The 20,420-nt window shown below is 49.4% G+C and overlaps 1 protein-coding gene across 3 annotated transcripts in view; it reads left to right on the forward strand.

The window, feature by feature from the left end:
• LOC140393703 (N-fatty-acyl-amino acid synthase/hydrolase PM20D1-like) overlaps nucleotides 1–20,420 on the forward strand; it is a 96,212-nt gene that overhangs the window by 4,896 nt on the left and 70,896 nt on the right. For all 3 annotated transcript variants that reach the window (XM_072480001.1, XM_072480002.1, XM_072480000.1), the window contains one exon: nucleotides 18,585–18,817. In XM_072480001.1, coding sequence (XP_072336102.1) covers nucleotides 18,585–18,817 — 233 coding nt within the window. The remainder of the gene's footprint in view (nucleotides 1–18,584; nucleotides 18,818–20,420) is intronic.

The raw sequence follows: 20,420 nt of genomic DNA on the forward strand, positions 1-20,420 counted from the left end.
TCCAGATCTGTCATGTGTTGCCAATCACTGAGCGGAGGCTTAAAGGGCCTATCCATCTCTGATCGCTTAATACAAAAGTGTAAATTTCTATACCCTGCCAATGACAGCGGACCTTGCTTCGAGCCACTTATAATGTTTAAGCAAATATATAGTTGAGCTTTGCTGCCACTGCAGGAACACCAAATATGTCACAACTGTTTGCATGTGGGAAAGATGCAGTGATGGTTGGCAAGATAGAGAGCCGCCCGAGAGAAAACATGGAGAGAGAGAAAGAGAGGTTTTAGTCATGAACAAAGTCAATGGGGGAAACGATGGGCAAACAACTTGGGGCGAGATCCACTGGCCCCGTTGCACTCACAAAGCAGCGGGGTGCAGTCGATAGATGCCGGGAGATCCCGCGATGATAGTGTCCCCCCCCCCCCCATTGTAGGCGGTATCGCTTTCTGGCAAATCGGCATATTGTCCCATAGCGATGCAATTAGCCGGGTGGTTCCCGGTACCCCGAGGGCCGAGAAACACCACGCTATCAAATAACCATTCGGGTAGATTGGGGGCCTCAGCCGCGAGGCAAGGCCACACTCAGTCCCGTTTTCTGTATTGAGGAGCTCTGCTAGCCGGAACTCCTCAGTGCAGGGAAAGTTCGGGGCGCCCCCAGTCTCTCGACCCCCTGATGCGACCCCCGAACTGCCCCAAGCCCCGCCCCGCACCGCGCAGGGCACCCCGGGCGTCGGAAATGCCAGCTTGGCACCTTGGCAGTGCCATCCTGGTGTCCTGGCAGTGCCCTGCCAGCTGGCAGTGCCACCTAGGCACCTTGGCAGTGTCAGGTTGGCACAATGGAAATGAGGCCCGGGGGTTCCCTGCCCGGTGCGGGGTGGTGCAGGGAGGGGGGGTGGCGCAAGGACCCCCTTAAAGGATAGTTGTGGCTTGGGGGGGGGGGAAGGGGGTTCAGGGTTCACATCGGGGAGTCAAGAGATCGGGGCACCATTTAAAAATGGCGTCCCGATCTCTCCCTGCTCTGAGAAGTTCCAGCGAGCATGGCGCCTCGGTGCAGAAAATGGGACTGAGTGCGTCCTCGGCCGCGCGTTCCCCACTGAGGCCCCGATCTACACCCGGCTAATCACGCGGTATGGAACTCTGTTCCCATCTGGGTAGACCGTGCCCCATCTCCCATCTATCTTAACTGTTTGTCCATCTAACCCCCAAACGGGACTGGATGCTGGGCAAACGTGAGTTCATGGGAGGTCAATTATATAGTTAAGCTTTAAGGTGAACAGCTGATGGATATTGATGGGTTAATTGCCTTTGGGCACATAGAGAAAGGGAGAAAGGGTGGGTTAGTCGTTAGGAGGCAGATATTTATAATGCTGCATCTTGTGAATAAACCTGCTATCAAGGAAGAGGTCTTGGTCTTGATTCATACTTTACCATTTAGCTTGAATCGTTTAGTGTGGTGGCAGAAAATGGTTATCAAAAGGTAAAGACTGGAAACAATGAAGAAAAAGATTAGGGGCAGCAGGGTGGCGCAGTGGGTTAGCCCTGTTGCCTCATGGCACCGAGGTCCCAGGTTCGATCCCGGCTCTGGGTCACTGGCCGTGTGGAGTTTGCACATTCTCCCCGTGTCTGCGTGGGTTTCGCCCCCACAACCCAAAGATGTGCAGGGTAGGTGGATTGGCCACGCTAAATTGCCCCTTAATTGGAAAAAATGAATTGGGTAGTCTAAATTTATTTTTAAAAAAGAAAAAGATTTATTTTCAGACATAAGTTTGTAATCTGAGTTACTTTTGAAAAGAGTGACTTAAGCAAAGTGTAAGTTTTGATTTTGCCCTGACGGTCTCTGAATCTGAGCCTTATGACCAATGTAAGCAGTAACAGAATCTGCGCATGGGTTATGTCCGTTCCAAGCACCCACCACCTGCTGCGTGAAAATCTTTTACCCGCACATCTCCCCTAAACTTTCCCCCTCTCACCTTGAACTTGTGCCCCCTTGTAATTGAGTTTTCCACCCTGGGAAAAAGCTTCTGACTATTCCTGCCTATACCTCTCGGAATTGTGTAGGCCTCAATCAGATCACCCCTCAGCCTCCGTCTTTCCAACGAAAAGAAAGGTGAAGGCCTGTGCTGTATTCAGATCGATCAGTAATGGGGCGAAAGCACCAATACGACAGAGACAAAAGAATTGAGAAGGGACACCCTTTTTGGCAGATCAGTCGATCAACAGGAATGAAGTAATAATAACAGAAGAATTAACCCCTGAAATTCTCGGGAAATTATGGATGGGATTCTCTGACTGCCGATGCCGAAATCGCGTTCGGCAATTGGCCGGAGAATCCATTTTTATGCCAAAATAGGGGACACCGCCCCCTCAAAAATGGCGTAATCGCTGATTACGGCGCACGTAATCCCGTACCGGCCTCCCGAACAGGCACCGGAATGTGGCAACTAGGGGCCTTCCACAGTAACTTCATTGAAGCCTACTTGTGACAATAAGCTATTATTATTATTATTTATTATTACGCTGTTGGGACGGCTACGGGACGTCACCTGAGGTCCTCCCCTGATGCTCCGCCCCCGATAGGCTGACTTCCCGACGGCGTCGGTCGCGTGTCCTCTCAGTTTTCGGGGACCTTGCGTGGCGGCTGCGGACTGTGCCCAGCGCCGCCACAGTCGGGGGGTGGGTGGGGGGCTAGAGCCGTTCCGCTGGCAGGGGGGGGCTTCGGCATCGGCTGGGGGGACTGGTGGGGGGTGGCCCGGGGGTGGCAAGGGGGTTACAGTGAGGCACTATCTGGCAGGCCGGGTCCACGCACGGCTGGTGGCATGTTGTACGGCGCGGCCGTCGCAGGTCGGTGCCATGAGCATGCCCGGCCACGGACCCGGCCATCTTCCGTCCGGATCTGCAGGTAAAGCCGGGGGCTGCTAGCACCCCCACGGGCGGAGCATTGGTGCGGGGGCGGCACCGACATTTTGGTCGTAAGACCAGACGCTCCCTCCGGACGTAGCCACAAAATCGGAGGATCTAGCCCCACGTGTTTCTGCTGCGATTTGAAATATCATTATGGGGTAAATTGTCCAAAACACAGCGTTTTCTGAGGCGACGCACGATACGGAATGTTCGGGGGTTGCAGGGGGGTGGGGGGTAGAGATATTGCTCAGCATGAGGGAATTGTAATGGTCACAAGAAGCTTCAGTCTGGTAATGAGAATACCCGTCGTGGATTCATTCAATTGCACTGTGTTGGGAAGTGGTTGCTCATCCAGAGTTTGTGGAATGGATTGATTACTTCGAATTACTCAGTAGTAAAATGAAAGTTCTACGTACTTCAGGTTCAGGGGCTGCAACACTTTAAGGTCACTGAAAAGAGTGGTGATTTTGTGCAGAATTATTATTAGTGAAGAGGTGGGGCGGGATTCTCCATCCCACCAGCCGGTCAATGGGAATTCCCATTGTGGGCAGCCCCGCACCGTCGGGAAATCCCTGGGCGTGGACGGGTGAGCTGCTGGCGCAACGGAGAATCCCAACAGCGGAGAACCCAGGTCGCAATATCTAGTGAGATCCCCTTACCGCTGAGGAAACCATGCTTGAGGGAGGCACACGTGAAACTGGACACGGAACATGATAAAGCAACTGCCTTTGGAAAGTTTGCAGATTTACAATTTACCCAATCGGAACATTATTTCATCCCTTTAATAAACCCACCTTCTCTAATCAGAATGGTAAAAAAATGATTATTGAAGAGATTAGTGAAAATTGTGAGAGATGTAAGAAGTATTGGAGGACACCAACTCGGCCTATTGTACGTTTCTCATGGCACAAGGCCTTAATGAAGTAGTCGCTGTGAATTCAAAGGTGTGGAGCAAGGATAGAAACATTTTAATTTTACATTTCGCGGGGCGGCACGGTAGCTCAGTGGTTAGCACTGTTGCTTCACTGCTCCAGGGTCCCAGGTTCGATTCCCGGCTTGGGTCACTGTGCGGAGTCTGCACGTTCTCTTCATGTCAGCGTGGGTTTCCTCCGGGTACTCCGGTTTCTTCCCGCAGTCCAAAGATGTGCAGGTTAGGTGGATTGGCTATGCCAAATTGCCCTTAGTGTCCAAAAAGGTTAGGTGGGGTTCGTGGGTTACTGGGATGGGGTGGAGGTGTGGGCTTAAGTAGGGTGCTCTTTCCAAGGGCCAGTGCAGACTCAATGGACCGAATGGCAGCACGGTAGCATTGTGGTTAGCACAATTGCTTCACAGCTCCAGGGTCCCAGGATCGATTCCCAGCTTGGGTCACTGTCTGTGCGGAGATTGCACGTTCTCCGTGTGTATGTGTGGGTTTTCTCCGGGTGCTCCGGTTTTCCCCCACAGTCCAATGATGTGCAGGTTAGGTGGAGTGGCCATGCTAAAATTGCCCTTAGTGTCCAAAACTGCCCTTAGTGTTGGGAGGGGTTACTGGGTTATGGGGATAGGGTGGAGGTGTGGGCTTGGGTAGGGTGCTCTTTCCAAGAACCGGTGCAGACTCGCTGGGCCGAATGGCCTCCTTCTGCACTGTAAATTCTATGGTCCATGGTCTTATGCACTGTAAATTCTATGTCAATGTCTGTTTCATAGGCATGGCAACAAGATTCAGACTTTCTACAGTAGTAGATGGTAAAGACAAGTAATAGTGATTGTGGATAAAATCGTGGAAAAATGGAAAGGGACCAGACTGGGTCACTGGCTAAATTCCTAATTGACAATAGGGGAGAATTTTGCAAAACAAAATTCAGAAACATGAGTGAAAACATGAACAGTGCGGCTGAAAGTCCCTTCAACAATGGACTTTGTGAAAGTAGTCACACGGTGACTGACGAAATGCTTCACACGATCTTAGCTGAATTGCAAGCTAAACTGAATTGCAAGCTAACATCTGCCCTGGCTTATGTGCTTCAGTTGGTTGTGGGGGTGGGGGAGACTGTATCAGTTGATCTCTGGGAGAGATCTAAAAATACCTCCCTCTGGTGCTGGCCATGGAAAAGATCTGTGCGTTGTTTCGTACTGGTTTGGATCTATTTCACAGCTTGTAGCTTAATGCTACAGGCCTGTGGCCATAAGCAAGAAAACCATGTCGATATAGAACCAGCTCACGTCCTTACCCAATGGGCCTGTGGCCCTTTACAACAAGCCCATGACATGCAGCAACCACATAGAACAGGTATACAGACACACTTCACTTTCAGTAAAACTACTTGTTGTCATTTATCATTGCAGAAAGCGACATCTTCGCTAATTTCTGAAGCGGGCAGGTACGGGGAAGTTTTGTACATAATACCTCCCCCTATTATATCCCACTGGCCCACAGGATGGGAGATTTCATCTGAGCTGTATTCTCACGCGCAATTCGAATAGTTCCACTTGGCAGAGGCGCATCCAGGGAAAAAATGAATAAAATGTTTTGCTAAATCGACATCCTTCTGACTCGGGGCGTCAAACCACAAGGTCGCGCAGTCGAATATATGCTAAAAGAGGTAACAATCAAATATTTTGCGCCCCGGTTAGACTGCTGCCACCACAATCCGCTCTGGTTGTGTGAAACAAGGGAAATGTTATATCGGCTTTGTTGGCAGTGAGTGGAGAGAACCATGACAAGGCTCGACCCTAGAGTCCTCTGACGGATTTATGAGGAAAGAATGGAGAAACTGACGTTAGGGCAGGATGGGGGTGGGGGGATGAAGGGGGGGCAGTAAAGATTGGGAAGGGTTGGCAGCTCATTTTGCGACCTCCCACCTTGCTTAGACCCTGTGTGGAATGTTGTGGATTCCTCAAATCACCGACATCAAGGACTTCCAACTAAAGGTAGTTTATTGCTGGGCTCGACAGCTACAATACAGTACTTGTGTTCTGCCCGGGATCCCGAGGATAACTCCCGCTATCCAACGTTGCCTTCCTGGAAGAGGCATTAGTCATAATAATAATAATCATCTTTATTAGTGTCCCAAGTAGGCTTACATCAACACTGCAATGAAGTTACTGTGAAAATCCCCTAGTCGCCACACTCCGGCGCCTGTTCGGGTACACTGAGGGAGAATTCAGAATGTCCAATTCACCTAACAAGCACGTCTTTCGGGACTTAGAACATAGAACATAGAACATAGAACAATACAGCGCAGTACAGGCCCTTCGGCCCACGATGTTGCACCGAAACAAAAGCCATCGAACCTACATTATACCATTATCATCCATATGTTTATCCAATAAACTTTTAAATGCCCTCAATGTTGGCGAGTTCACTACTGTAGCAGGTAGGGCATTCCACGGCCTCACTACTCTTTGCGTAAAGAACCTACCTCTGACCTCTGTCCTATATCTATTACCCCTCAGTTTAAAGTTATGTCCCCTCGTGCCAGCCATTTCCATCCGCGGGAGAAGGCTCTCACTGTCCACCCTATCCAACCCCCTAATCATTTTGTATGCCTCTATTAAGTCTCCTCTTAACCTTCTTCTCTCCAACGAAAACAACCTCAAGTCCATCAGCCTTTCCTCATAAGATTTTCCCTCCATACCAGGCAACATCCTGGTAAATCTCCTCTGCACCCGCTCCAAAGCCTCCACGTCCTTCCTATAATGCGGTGACCAGAACTGTACGCAATACTCCAAATGCGGCCGTACCAGAGTTCTGTACAGCTGCAACATGACCTCCTGACTCCGGAACTCAATCCCTCTACCAATAAAGACCAACACTCCATAGGCCTTCTTCACCACCCTATCAACCTGGGTGGCAACTTTCAGGGATCTATGTGGGAGGAAACCCACGCAGACACAGGGAGAACGTGCAGACTCCGCACAGACAGCGACCCAAGCCGGGAATAGAACCTGGGACCCTGGACCAGGCCCGGGAATCACTCATGGGGTGCCCGGCGGTGTTAAGTGCTCTCAACTCTCGCTCTGTCAAGTGGCTGAGGTGACTGTCGATGCCTGTGTCTCTTAGGACATGTTCCTCGGTCAGTGTGGGGGATATGTTTTATCGGTCAGTGTGGGGGATATGTTTTATCGGTCAGTGTGGGGATATGTTTTATCGGTCAGTGTGGGGGATATGTTTTATCGGTCAGTGTGGGATATGTTTTCTCGGTCAGTGTGGGGATATGTTTTCTCGGTCAGTGTGGGGATATGTTTTATCGGTCAGTGTGGGGGATATGTTTTATCGGTCAGTGTGGGGATATGTTTTATCGGTCAGTGTGGGGGATATGTTTTATCAGTCAGTGTGGGGGAAATGTTTTCTCGGTCAGTGTGGGGATATGTTTTCTCGGTCAGTGTGGGGGATATGTTTTATCGGTCAGTGTGGGGATATGTTTTATCGGTCAGTGTGGGGGATATGTTTTATCAGTCAGTGTGGGGGAAATGTTTTCTCGGTCAGTGTGGGGATATGTTTTCTCGGTCAGTGTGGGGGATATGTTTTCTCGGTCAGTGTGGGGGATATGTTTTCTCGGTCAGTGTGGGGGATATGATGGAGCCTTTCACCCACCTTCGATTTAACCTTGAACTTCCACGCGTCTGAGCGCGTTTTAAATACAACACGAGCGTATACGTGCATTAAAACCGTGTAGGCTGAGGCAAAAAGTTTTAAAGGAATAAAAAATTAGTTTCCAACTGTTATGTTCTTTCTTGTAACCGCAAAGAGAAAGAGTCCGAGGTGGCACTTGTCGAGTTCGTGTAACGTAGCAGAAGGGGTTTATTTACAAGATGATGCTCGAGCAGGATTCAATGGTGAACCCCACTAAAGCCCACGAGACGCTCCGATTATATCATTACGTCGCATGAGACATTACACCAGCCAATGACGCTACTCTGATAGATGACACCAACCCTAATAAAGACAGTTCAACCTGTTCACTCGTACAGTTGGGCGGCACAGGTCATCAATGCCCATGTATGAATGCACTGGCATGGCATCGTAAAGTCAAAACCCACATTGTAAAATTGAAATGGGCTGTCAATTTATAAACCTTGCATGTGCCGTTCGTCATAACTCAAATGTCATAAAGTTGAGGTCTGCCCGGATCAATAGGGGTCACAGCAGAGGATCAATACTCACTGGGACTCACTGGCCATTGCTTTCTCAAAGAGGGCCACTCAGTCTAGAAATAAAATAAATCTAAAGACAAAAGCCAATTTAGAAGGGGGGAAGCTGCTCAGACAGGCCATTTGAATATTGCTAATGCACTTACACAGATCTGTGCTCCTCATCCAGTAATGAAATGTCAGTTCCCTTTAATTATTTTTCTGCTATGTCTGTTGCCTGAGAGCAACTGGGCCCAGAGCCCAGATTTGGATGTACATCAGACAGTACCAGGGGCAGCACGGTAGCATAGTGGTTAGCACAATTGCTTCACAGCTCCAGGGTCCCAGGTTCGATTCCGGCTTGGGTCACTGTCTGTGCGGAGTCTGCACATTCTCCCAGTGTGTGCGTGGGTTTCCTCCGGGTGCTCCGGTTTCCTCCCACAGTCCTAAGATGTGCAGGTTAGGTGGATTGGCCATGATAAATTGCCCTTAGTGTCCAAAATTGCCCTTTGTGTTGGGTGGGGTTACTGGGTTATAGGGACAGGGTGGAGGTGTTGACCTTGGGCGGGGTGCTCTTTCCAAGAGCCGGTGCAGACTCGATGGGCCGAATGGCCTCCTTCTGCACTGTAAATTCTATGAGTACCGGCCTGTGTCTGCCCGAGGTCACGAGCAGATCATTACTGAGTGGGGGCGGGAAGGATGGTGCACATCAGTATTCTTCAAACTTTTTACAAACGGGACCCATTTTTACCAACCGGCCGACCTTCGGGACCCAACCCGGCCGACCTTCGGGACCCAACCCGGCCGACCTTCGCGACCCAACCCGGCCGACCTTCGCGACCCAACCCGGCCGACCTTCGCGACCCAACCCGGCCGACCTTCGCGACCCAACCCGGCCGACCTTCGCGACCCACGTCGGCGGACCTGAGCGACCCACGCCGGCCGACCTGAGCGACCCACGCCGGCCGACCTGAGCGACCCAACCCGGCCAACCTTCGCGACCCACGTCGGCGGACCTGAGCGACCCACCATTTTCTCTTACCTTGTTTGCTGCTGATAAAAATGGAGCAAATGGTTTGGGGTCCCTTTGGCCCTCGTACACGCTCCTCCAATGAAACCTGTTGGATGAATGTGAAGCCTTCCGGTGTCGGAAAGTATGGAGTCTCCATCTGTCCAAAGTTCTGCATTTTTTTCCTGTAAAACTTTATCAAATAAAACCCCCCGAACTTGTAAAAAAAATAAAAATAAAATGAATAAAATAAATGAATAACACCCCCCCCCCCGAACTTGTAAAACAAAAAGTTGCGACCGTTAAAAAAAAAAAGCGGCCGCACTGCGCATGCGTGCCCGATCATCATGCGCATGCGTGCCCGATCATCATGCGCATGCGTGCCCGATCATCATGCGTATGCGTGCCCGATCATCATGCATTTGCGTGCCCGATCATCATGCGCATGCGTGCCCGATCATCATGCGTTTGCGTGCCCGATCATCATGCGTATGCGTGCCCGATCATCATGCGTATGCGTGCCCGATCATCATGCATTTGCGTGCCCGATCATCATGCGCATGCGTGCCCGATCATCATGCGCATGCGTGCCCGATCATCATGCGTATGCGTGCCCGATCATCATGCGTATGCGTGCCCGATCATCATGCATTTGCGTGCCCGATCATCATGCGCATGCGTGCCCGATCATCATGCATTTGCGTGCCCGATCATCATGCGCATGCGTGCCCGATCATCATGCATTTGCGTGCCCGATCATCATGCGCATGCGTGCCCGATCATCATGCATTTGCGTGCCCGATCATCATGCGTATGCGTGCCCGATCATCATGCGTATGCGTGCCCGATCATCATGCATTTGCGTGCCCGATCATCATGCGTATGCGTGCCCGATCATCATGCGCATGCGTGCCCGATCATCATGCGCATGCGTGCCCGATCATCATGCGTATGCGTGCCCGATCATCATGCGTATGCGTGCCCGATCATCATGCATTTGCGTGCCCGATCATCATGCGCATGCGTGCCCGATCATCATGCATTTGCGTGCCCGATCATCATGCGTATGCGTGCCCGATCATCGTGCGCATGCGTGCCCGATCATCATGCGTATGCGTGCCCGATCATCATGCATTTGCGTGCCCGATCATCATGCGCATGCGTGCCCGATCATCATGCGCATGCGTGCCCGATCATCATGCATTTGCGTGCCCGATCATCATGCGCATGCGTGCCCGATCATCATGCGCATGCGTGCCCGATCATCATGCGCATGCGTGCCCGATCATCATGCGTATGCATGCTGATGATCTGGCACGCATGCGCAGTGCGGCCGTATTTTTTTTACATGTTTGCAGCCATTTTGAACACCGCTTGCAGCAGCGTTCTTAACAGCCGGCTGCTGCGCGCAGATTTGCGCCATCGAGAGTGCCACGATGGACGGCTCCGCGACCCTCACGACACCCGCCCGCGACCTACCCGCGGGTCGCGCCCCCGTGTTTGACAATGCGTGGTGCACACCACACATCACAATGTCTCCGCACTGCCCCCCCGCCTTGAACTGCTTCTCACAACCCATGCTTTAGTCTCCTCTCCTCAGGCCCTTCAGCATCTGCTTTTACACTCCTCTGCAAAACATCTCCGTGAAGAGCTGCCATGTACAGACTGCTGTGTTGCAACTGTTGACGTGCTCTGTGCGCAGGCCAGTAGTGCACAGCCCAGGCACCTTCCAGTTAACACTGTAAAGAGAGCTGGTTTGTGGGATTTAATGAAGAATGTGTCGAAATCACATAAATGGCCCCATTCAGAGAGGAGAGGCTCAACGCAGCTGTCAGATCGGGGGGCAGCAAAGAAGATGAAACTGCAGCTCAGGAAATATTAATCGGTGGTTGAATAACTTATCATGAAACTGTTGCCCGAAGCCTTCCTTATCTTCTCAAGTATCGAAATTGGATAGAGAATTGAGGAAGAGGCAGTTTAATTACAGTAAATAGTCCAAATTCTGCCCTCTGAATATTGATTGAAACAGTGAGTCAAATCTTCAAATTCTAGGGACGAGTTATCTGCTTGTTGCTAAGTTTACTTGGAATTTGCGAAAGAATTCTGTTTTTGAGACAAATGGTTTCCTGTAACTGAACTGAAAATGGCATCTTTTATAAAAACAAAGCTATTGCAAAATTGTCATCTTTTCAACTTGAAGCCAAGTGGCCACTTCAATGAATATTTGTTTGAAATGAATAAAAGTGTATTGTCGCTGTTGTTTTTTAACATCATATATTAAAGAAAGTTTAATAGTGGGCAGCAATTTCGCTGTACCGTTTTACCTTGTTTCAATCAAGGCATTGGCCAGGATTTTCATAGAATCGTAGAATTTACAGTGCAGAAGGAGGCCATTCAGCCCATCGAGTCTGCACCAGCCCCTGGAAAGAACACCCTTCCTAAGCCCATAACCCAGTAACCCCACCTAATCTTTTTGGACACTATGGGCAATTTATTATGGCCAATCCACCTAACCTGCACATCTTTGGACTGTGGGAGGAAACCGGAGCACCCGGAGGAAACCCACGCAGACACGGGGAGAACGTGCAGACTCCGCACAGACAGTGACCCAAACCGGGAATCGAACCTGGGACCCTGGAGCTGTGAGGCCACAGTGCTAACCACTGTGCTACCATGCCACCCACCTTTTGAACTGTGATATCTCTACTATGGAGCTGTGCTCTAATTCTGGTGGTAACTGTAATCTATATCTTTATTGTCACAAGTAAGCTAACATTAACACTGTTAATGAAGTTACTGTGAAAAGCCCCTAGTCGCACATTCCGGCGCCTGTTCGGGTACACTGAGGGAGAATTCAGAATGTCCAAGTTCCTAACAGCACGTCTTTCGGGACTTGTGGGAGGAAACCGGAGCACCCGGAGGAAACCCACGCAGACACGGGGAGAACGTGCAGACCCCGCACAGACAGTGACCCAAGCTGGGAATCGAACCTGAGACCATTGTTCCTGTCAGTCCACTTGGTAGCGAGAGTGGAGAATATCGCGAGATGGTCAAAGTTGCGTCTCGCGTCGAGATAAAAGTAGGAAAGCATCATCCCGCCCTGCCCTGTCCTGCCCCATCTTGCCCCATCCTGCCACACCCCTGTCAACGGTGGGCCGCGTTTTCCGCTGCTCAATGTCAGGATCCTCACTGGAATACATCAGCGCTTCATCATTTGGTCCACACGCCACAATAATGCCCCCGGGTCACAAATACGTCCATGGTGGCGTGACGGCAGAACGGTGAGATGCCCGCATGGCCTCAAGGTGTGCACCTGGCGAGTGGCACCACGAGGGGAGCTTGGAGGTGAGAGCAGCATTCGGGGGGGGAGGGTCATGCCAGGGTGATGCCAGCGAGGTACTGGGGTGTTCACCTGGGTGAAGTATGTTTCCTGGTGCACTCGCTGTGCACTAAGTCAGCCTTTAAATATCATGCCTGGATCATCGAAGCAGTGAGTTGCTGGCCGCACACCAGTGATATGTCGCGGACCTCCGACTGCCTGCTTATTGCACTCAGTGTTGCCCTGTACGGCTTAAAAAGTCGTCATTGCCAAAACCACTTTCCCCGCCCGACATCGGACTATCGGATTTATTGCTATCGGAGAAAATCTTGCCCAATAGCCCATCTTTTCCTCAATATTATAGATTCTGTTAGAGCTCAGGTAGCCAAACAGTGGAGGAGCTGAATCTTTATACCCTTATACACGAGTATTTATACATTTGAAAGCTTTTATTTACAGAAACATGCATTGCATTTCATGAACCTCCAACCTAACACTTATCATGTCAACCTGCTCCCCTGTACATGAATACAGCGGAGACACGCACCAAGAAACGCTCATCACTTGAAGAGAATGAAACACATGTTCAGTGTTAAATCCATTCTCCCGTGACTGAACCTTGGGCGAGGCTTTAAATTCCACTTCCTCCCAGACCACGTAACACACACTGACATCCAAAGTCTCTTTTGATAATGGGTTCTAAAGTAGCAGTGTGGAATTTATTGTCCCATTCACAGCTGTAATATGATCATCGTAAGCTTGCGTTCCATCTCAATTTGTTTCTGAATTTCGTGTCTTAACGGAATTGCAATCTGTTTGTTTTCACAACTGATTATTAATACAGCAGAAGCACAAAGCAGATATTTGACTCACTGATGCGCGATCAATTACACTCAAGATGAAGTGATTTCATAACTGAAGGCTTTAATCTACTAGAACTTGTTCCCCAGCAGCTTCGGTACAGAAAGTGAAGGCTGCTGGGACGGCACCGTTGCTTATACTCCGCCTGTCAGGGTGGAGCTACGTATCAACAGCCAATGGTAAACTCCTGGGTTTAACCAATGGTCATCAGCCTCTTGGGTACCGCAATACCTGGTACTACCACACTCACATAATCAGCAGTATCTTCTTGAGCAGTCGTTCAGGTCGAGGGTGACTTGCTTCCACTCTGGGGAGGTGGGTCCTGAGGTGGCTGAATAGTCCAATCCTGGATCCGCAGACCCGGCCACAGGTTTGGCAGGCGGTACTTGATAAGGTGGGTGGGTGGGTCGCTCTGGGTTCTGCACCCTCCTTCCGCTTTTATTCTAGCCCCCTGTGTGCTCCAGTCTGTGATGTTTGAGGTGATTGGCGCATTCGCGGACGCTTCTCCAGTTTGTGCATTCTAGAGCAAGCAATTCCAGCGTGTTTATGGGGATGTTGCATCTATTGAGGGAGGCTTTCAGAGTGTCCTTGTAATGTTTCCTCTGCCCTCCTAGAGAGGAGAACTCGGCCATTTTCCGAAGCCGGGCCATAAACCCGGTGACCGATTTACCTGGGCTCTTTCCGCCATATCAAAACAATAACGCTGGATTATAATGGACGGCTTCGGGTTGAAGTGCTGACCAATGAGCTCTCCGAGCTGGTCAAAGATGCCGGTGTCCACTGACTCCGGGTACATGAGGATCCAAGTGACCAGCAGGATCACCGCTTGCTGCTCACCTTCTGCGATATTATTTGTGTGAAAGAAATAGCGCATCCGCTCTGCATATCGTGCCCAATCCTCGCCTCCGGCATCAAAAGCATCCAGCCATCCAAACGGGCATGGCGATAGAATAAGGCTCCTACCAGAAAACACAAATGCAGGGAGGTGGTGGAACCGGCAGTAGGTTTACTTCTCGTCCTTAGTGGGGAAGCTTGTATTTTTCAAAGGACTCTGGGAATACAATTATCCCCACCCTGTAAGTCCCATGCAGGTGCAGGTTATGATAGAAGTCTTCAAGATACCAACAGGAAAATACAGGATAGATAAAGATAAACTGTTTCCACTGGTTGCATTTACCAGAACTAGGGGGCATAGTCAAAGAATTAGGGCCGGACCTTTCAGAAGAGATGTTTATCATAGTTTATCATAGAATTTAGAGTGCAGAAGGAGGCCATTCAGCCCATCGAGTCTACACCGGCTCTTGGAAAGAGCACCCTACCCAAGGTCAACACCTCCACCCTATCCCCACAACCCAGTAACCCCACCCAACACGAAGGGCAATTTTGGACACTAAGGGCAATTTATCATGGCCAATCCACCTAACCTGCACATCTTTGACTGTGGGAGGAAACCGGAGCACCCGGAGGAAACCCACGCACACACTGGGAGGATGTGCAGACTCCGCACAGACAGCGACCCAAGCCGGAATCGAACCTGGGACCCTGGAGCTGTGAAGCAATTGTGCTACCCACTGTGCTACCGTGCTGCCCCACGGAAGTGCTTCTACACACAGGGTGATAGAGGTTTGGAACTCTCTCCAACAAACAGCAGTTGAAGCTGGAACAGTTGTTAATTTTGAACCGGAGATCGATAGATTTTTGTTGAGCAAATATATTAAGGGATCTGGGCCAAAGGTAGGTATGTGGAGTTAGGTCACAGGTCAGCCGCGATCTCATTGAATGGCGGGACAGGCTCGAGGGGCTGAATGGCCTGCTGCTGTTCCTATGTTCCTAGGTGCTTTGTATTTATTTCTGAAGACAAACCCCTTTCAGTTGTACTATTTGACCATGGCTACATGTTTTCAATTTTTAATTTAATTCTTTCACGGGATGTGGACTGGGTGCGGCTGGGCCAGCATTTGTTGCCCATCCCTAATTGCCCTCGAACTGAGTAGCTTCCTCGGCCATTTCAGAGCACAGCTAAGAGTCAACCACACTGCTGTGGGTCTGGAGTCACGTGTAGGCCAGACCAGGGTAGGGCGGCAGATTTCCTTCCCTGAATGACATCAGTGAACCAGATGGGTTTTTGTGACAATCGACAATGCCTTCTCTGTCATCATTAGACTTTTCATTCTAGATTTTTTTGTTTGTGAATTGAATTCAAATCTTCAGTGGTGGGATTCGAACTCAGGTGCCCAGAACATTACCCAGGGTCTCTGGCTAACCAGTCCAGTGACAATACCGCCTGACTCTTTACAGTATGGGAATATATATTTTATAACGGTTAGTTGATATTACTCGCCACTTTACGATACAGAAACTGTGGGAGACACAAATATTTGTGCTTTCGTTATTCCGACAATCTAACAAATATCTGCCCTCTGTGCCACAGTCTGTAGATGTCAATGCAACAGTCTCAAAATGGGAGTAACTTCATTTGAAGCCTACTTGTGACAATAAGCGATTTTTTTTTTTTTTTAAATCCCCATTGACTACGGGTACACACAACACACACACACACACACACACATTCAGTGCTTCCTATTTGGTTACTGCCTGAGACTGGAAGGGATATGACATTGCGTGCCGCCTCCTCATCATATTGTAAAGTCCGTCTCCTGGGGGTTTGGGGGGCTTATCATTTTGGATACAAAATGTGTTCCTCCTGATTGTGTCACTGTGACACTGAGGCACATCTGTACCGGGAGCCGACAGTTTGTAAAATTGGCGCAGAAAGGCAGCGAAGGAAATGGGCTGAGGGGGAAATAATAAACAAATGTTAGATTTCCCAGAACCCAAATGCCTGTGCAGGCAGCCGTATTACAGCAAACGATTGCGAATTCCGAGTTTAAATTCCTGAACACAATTCCTGTGGGCCTGTTAACAAAGCCTCGTTCTTTTTTACAAGAATACATTATACTTTATTCGTAAAGAAATACCTGGACAGGATCTTAATTACTGGCGCCTTGATTGTCGGTGCAACCGGTCTCATGAAAAAAGGGACAAATAAATATAATCAATAATTATTATTGTCACAGGAAGGCTCACATTAACACTGCAATGAAGTTACTGTGGAAATCCCCTAGTCACCACTGATCTGTTATGTTGTAGGTGTAACATAAGCGGCTTCCTTGTGGTGCATTTGACAAAGGAAGGTTCAGACGTGGAGATAACTTCAACATGTTTATTAAACTATTTACACTTCTATTACTCGGGTTCGACACTACTGCTAATCTTATTATAGCTACCCAGACTGACTAACCAGTTGCTGCAATCCACGTGGTGGGTGTAAAATTGAATCAACCCTGTGTCTCTACTCACTGACTGTCTCCACTGGAAAGAGGCAGATCATGTGTGTGGTGTCCTTTATATATGAGTTGGTGTAATGCCCTCCTGTGGTGGTGTCACCTCTGCGTATCATGAATGTCCATTGGTCGTGTCCTATCTAACTGATCTATTGGTTGAGTGTGTGTGTGTGTGATGTCTCTTGTGCTCCCTCTAGTGTCTAGCTAGCCTACATGCCTTTACATTGATGCACATCACCACAGCCACATTCCGGCACCTGTTCACGTACACTGAGAGAGAATTCAGAATGTCCAATTCACCTAACAAGCACGTCTTTCAGGACTTGTGGGAGGAACCCGGAGCACCCGGTGGAAAACCAGGCAGTCATGGGGTAGAACATGCAGACTACGCACAGACAGTGACCCAAGCCGGGAATTGAACCTAGGATCCTGGAGCTGTAAAGCAACAGTGCTAACCACCGTGCTACACAAATAATTGCATTTATATAGTGAGCACAGGATATCTTAAAACACTTTACAGTCGGTGCAGAGTTTTGAAGTGTAGTTTACTGGTGTGTTGTGGGAAAAACTGCAGCAATTTGCACGTCACAATCTGACACCAACATGACAATGACTAGCTAATCTGCTTACAGTGATGCTGACTGAGGCATAAATATTGGCCAATTCACAGGGTAATCTAGGGGGCCTTGCAACACAGTGGGTGGTGTCCATACCAGTGGACCAGAAGCCCTGGGCTGACAATTGGGGCTGGAAATATTCCTCCCCCCACAGGCTAAAAAAGTGTGGGTGTGAAGGTATGCTTAAAAACAAAACTCCACTGCAAAAAGAGTGCAAGATCTTTTACATCTGCTGAGTGAGCAGACAGGGCCTCAATTTAACATCCCATCCCAAAGCTAGCATCACTGAGAGTTCAGCACTTCCTCAGTACTGCATCAGAGCATCAGGCGTGATACATGCTTTGCCTTAGGACTTGACCCCCACAGCCTTATGTCTCAGGCGCAGACGTGCTGCCAACTGAAGATATCTGCCAGATCATGGTGCACCTGGTATATTGTGGAATGGGGGAGGACTCCTGCTCCTGGTGGTCATCAAGGTGATGGTCATCCTAAACCTTTATGCCACGGGGCCCTTCCAGGCACCGAGTGGTGACCTGCCCGGAATACCACAGGCCTCGGATATATTAATAGTCGGTTAATAAACATATTAATGTTATATCGTGAATTATAAGTATTCATTCAGTTTATTCTCCTTTCCCAATGTGGAAAATGATGGCAAATTATTATTTTTTAAAATAAATTTAGAGTACCCAATCCATTTTTTTTCCCAATTAAGGGGTAATTTAGCGTGGCCAAACCGCCTATCCTGCACACCTTTGGGTTGTGGGGGCGCGACCCACACAGACATGGGGGTATGTGCAAACTCCACACGGACAGTGACCCGGGGCCGGGATCGAACCCGGGTCCTCGGCATCATGAGGCAACAGTGCTAACCACTGCGCCGCCCACATGATGACGCATTATAAGTTAAACTGCTCAGTGCTTTATGAAACATGCTTTGAGGATCTCATCATGTGCATTTAACACTGTGAGTTAAAAAGGCTTATTTTATTTGGGAGGCTTATGTTAAGCCAGAAACCACTGAGGCATTTTGTAAGACGATATAAACATCCGCCCAGAAGCATATTAAATAAGGCCACAGTAAGTCATCTGAGTTTGTTTAGGTTAAAAAAACAATTATTGTTAATGCAATCCCCAAAGAAATAACAAAGAATTTGTTCTTGTTGTACAAGCATATCTTGTGTTCTTCAACAAACTAATAACAGAACTCCTCTCCAGTACCAAGGGACACATTCATTTCACAAAGATGTTTGTAATGACCAGGTTCAGCCCTCCTAAGATAAAAGCAAATTGCTGCGGAGGCTGGAATCTGAAACAAAAAACAGAAAATGCTGGAAAATCTGATGAGCTTTTGATTCAACTCTTGTACAAACTGGCATCTACTGATCGCCTGATTACATGACCCTTTTCTTGTCTGTTCGCAGTGTTCCCCACAGTGTTCTCCTCGGACCTTGTGCAGCATGAGGTTATCGCCAACTACAGTCACTTGTTTACTGTGCATGGGTCAAATGACAGCCTCCAGCCATACATGCTGATCGCCCACCTGGATGTGGTTCCTGCCTCAGCAGAAGAGTGGGAAGTGCCACCATTTTCTGCGGAGGAGTGGAATGGCTATTTATATGGACGCGGAACTTTGGATGATAAATCATCTGTTATGGTATTGTTTCGGGAAGTTTTATATGCACCTTGGGTAGGGTGTTCTTTCCAAGAGCCGGTGCAGACTCGATGGGCCGAATGGCCTCCTTCTGCACTGTAAATTCTATGATAAGCTCAAACTGTCCCAACTATTGTCTGTAAATCGTATTGCCTGATTCAGCTCTGAGGAATGCACCACTTTCCATGGGAAATCTGTAATGTCAGCACATAGAATTTTCCAACGTAGAATGTTGGAGAACCCAACGTCATTCTTTGTGCCATCAAAATAGCCGCCTGAGCTGCCCAGCTTGTCGAGTTTCCTTTTAAAACGAACGCACATTGTGCTGAACACTTACCAACACAGAACAGGCTGGATTTTATTGTGGGCGTGTTGAAAACAATGAGATGTAGCAGATTCAACTCTTGCAGCAGTTTCCCAGCAACCTCTCACTGACAATGCTTTGCCTGCCCGCGACGTGAATTTGGCTTTTCCATCAGACCTCGAATAACATGCATGAGTTCAGAAAGGGGAATGATAGGCTATCGCTGCAGAGACAAATTGATCCAGAAATCCCGGGCGGGATTCTCCGTCCCTCCTCACCCGTTTTCCGGAGCATCACCCCCCCCCACACCGCTGTCAGAGGGATCCTCCGTCCCGCCAGCTGGCCAGTGGGGTTTCCCATTGTGGCCACCCCCACTCCGCCGGGAAACCCCCGGGTGCACTGTCAGCAGACCGGAGGATCCCGCTGACGGAGAATTCCTTGATGACATTTAGTTCCCTCGTTTAAATCATTAATATTATTGTGAATCGCTGGGGTCCGAGTACATATTCCAGTAGATTTGTCCAGCATGGTTTCCCTTTTGTAAATCCATGCTGACTCTGTCCGATCCTGCCACTGTTTTCCAAGTGCTCTGCTATCAAATCTTTTATAGGGGCAGCACGGTAGCCTTGTGGATAGCACAATTGCTTCACAGCTCCAGGGTCCCAGGTTCGATTCCAGCTTGGGTCACTGTCTGTGCGGAGTCTGCACATCCTCCCCGTGTGTGCGTGGGTTTCCTCCGGGTGGTCCGGTTCCCTCCCACAGTCCAAAGATGTGCAGGTTAGGTGGATTAGCCATGCTAAATTGCCCTTAGTGTCCAAAATTGCCCTTCGTGTTGGGTGGGGTTACTGGGTTGTGGGGGTAGGGTGGCGGTGTTGACCTTGGGTAGGGTGCTCTTTCCAAGAGCCGGTGCAGACTCGATGGGCCGAATGGCCTCCTTCTGCACTGTAAATTCTATGATTCTATGATAATGGACTCTAAGGTTTTCCCACTAGCAATGTCAGGTTGACTGGTCTATAATTTCCTCTTTTTCTCCAACTCCATTTTTAAGTAGTGGGGTTACGTTGGCTCCCCTCCAATCTGTAAGAACTGTCACAGAGTCTATCAGCGGGATTCTCCCTTCTGGGGTCCAAGTCCCCACGCCGGCGGGAGAACCGGTTCCAACCACTCCGGCATCAACAATTCTCCGCACTTTCGGGGGCTTGGTGGACGCTGGAGGGGTTGGGGCCGCTGCAGCCGGTGCCGAAGGGACTGCGCGAGTTTGCGCATGCGCTCAAGAGCCGGCGTCATCTCGCCATTGCACGG

The sequence above is a fragment of the Scyliorhinus torazame genome, chromosome 17 (assembly GCF_047496885.1).
Source record: "Scyliorhinus torazame isolate Kashiwa2021f chromosome 17, sScyTor2.1, whole genome shotgun sequence".
Taxonomy (NCBI): Eukaryota; Metazoa; Chordata; class Chondrichthyes; order Carcharhiniformes; family Scyliorhinidae; genus Scyliorhinus; species Scyliorhinus torazame.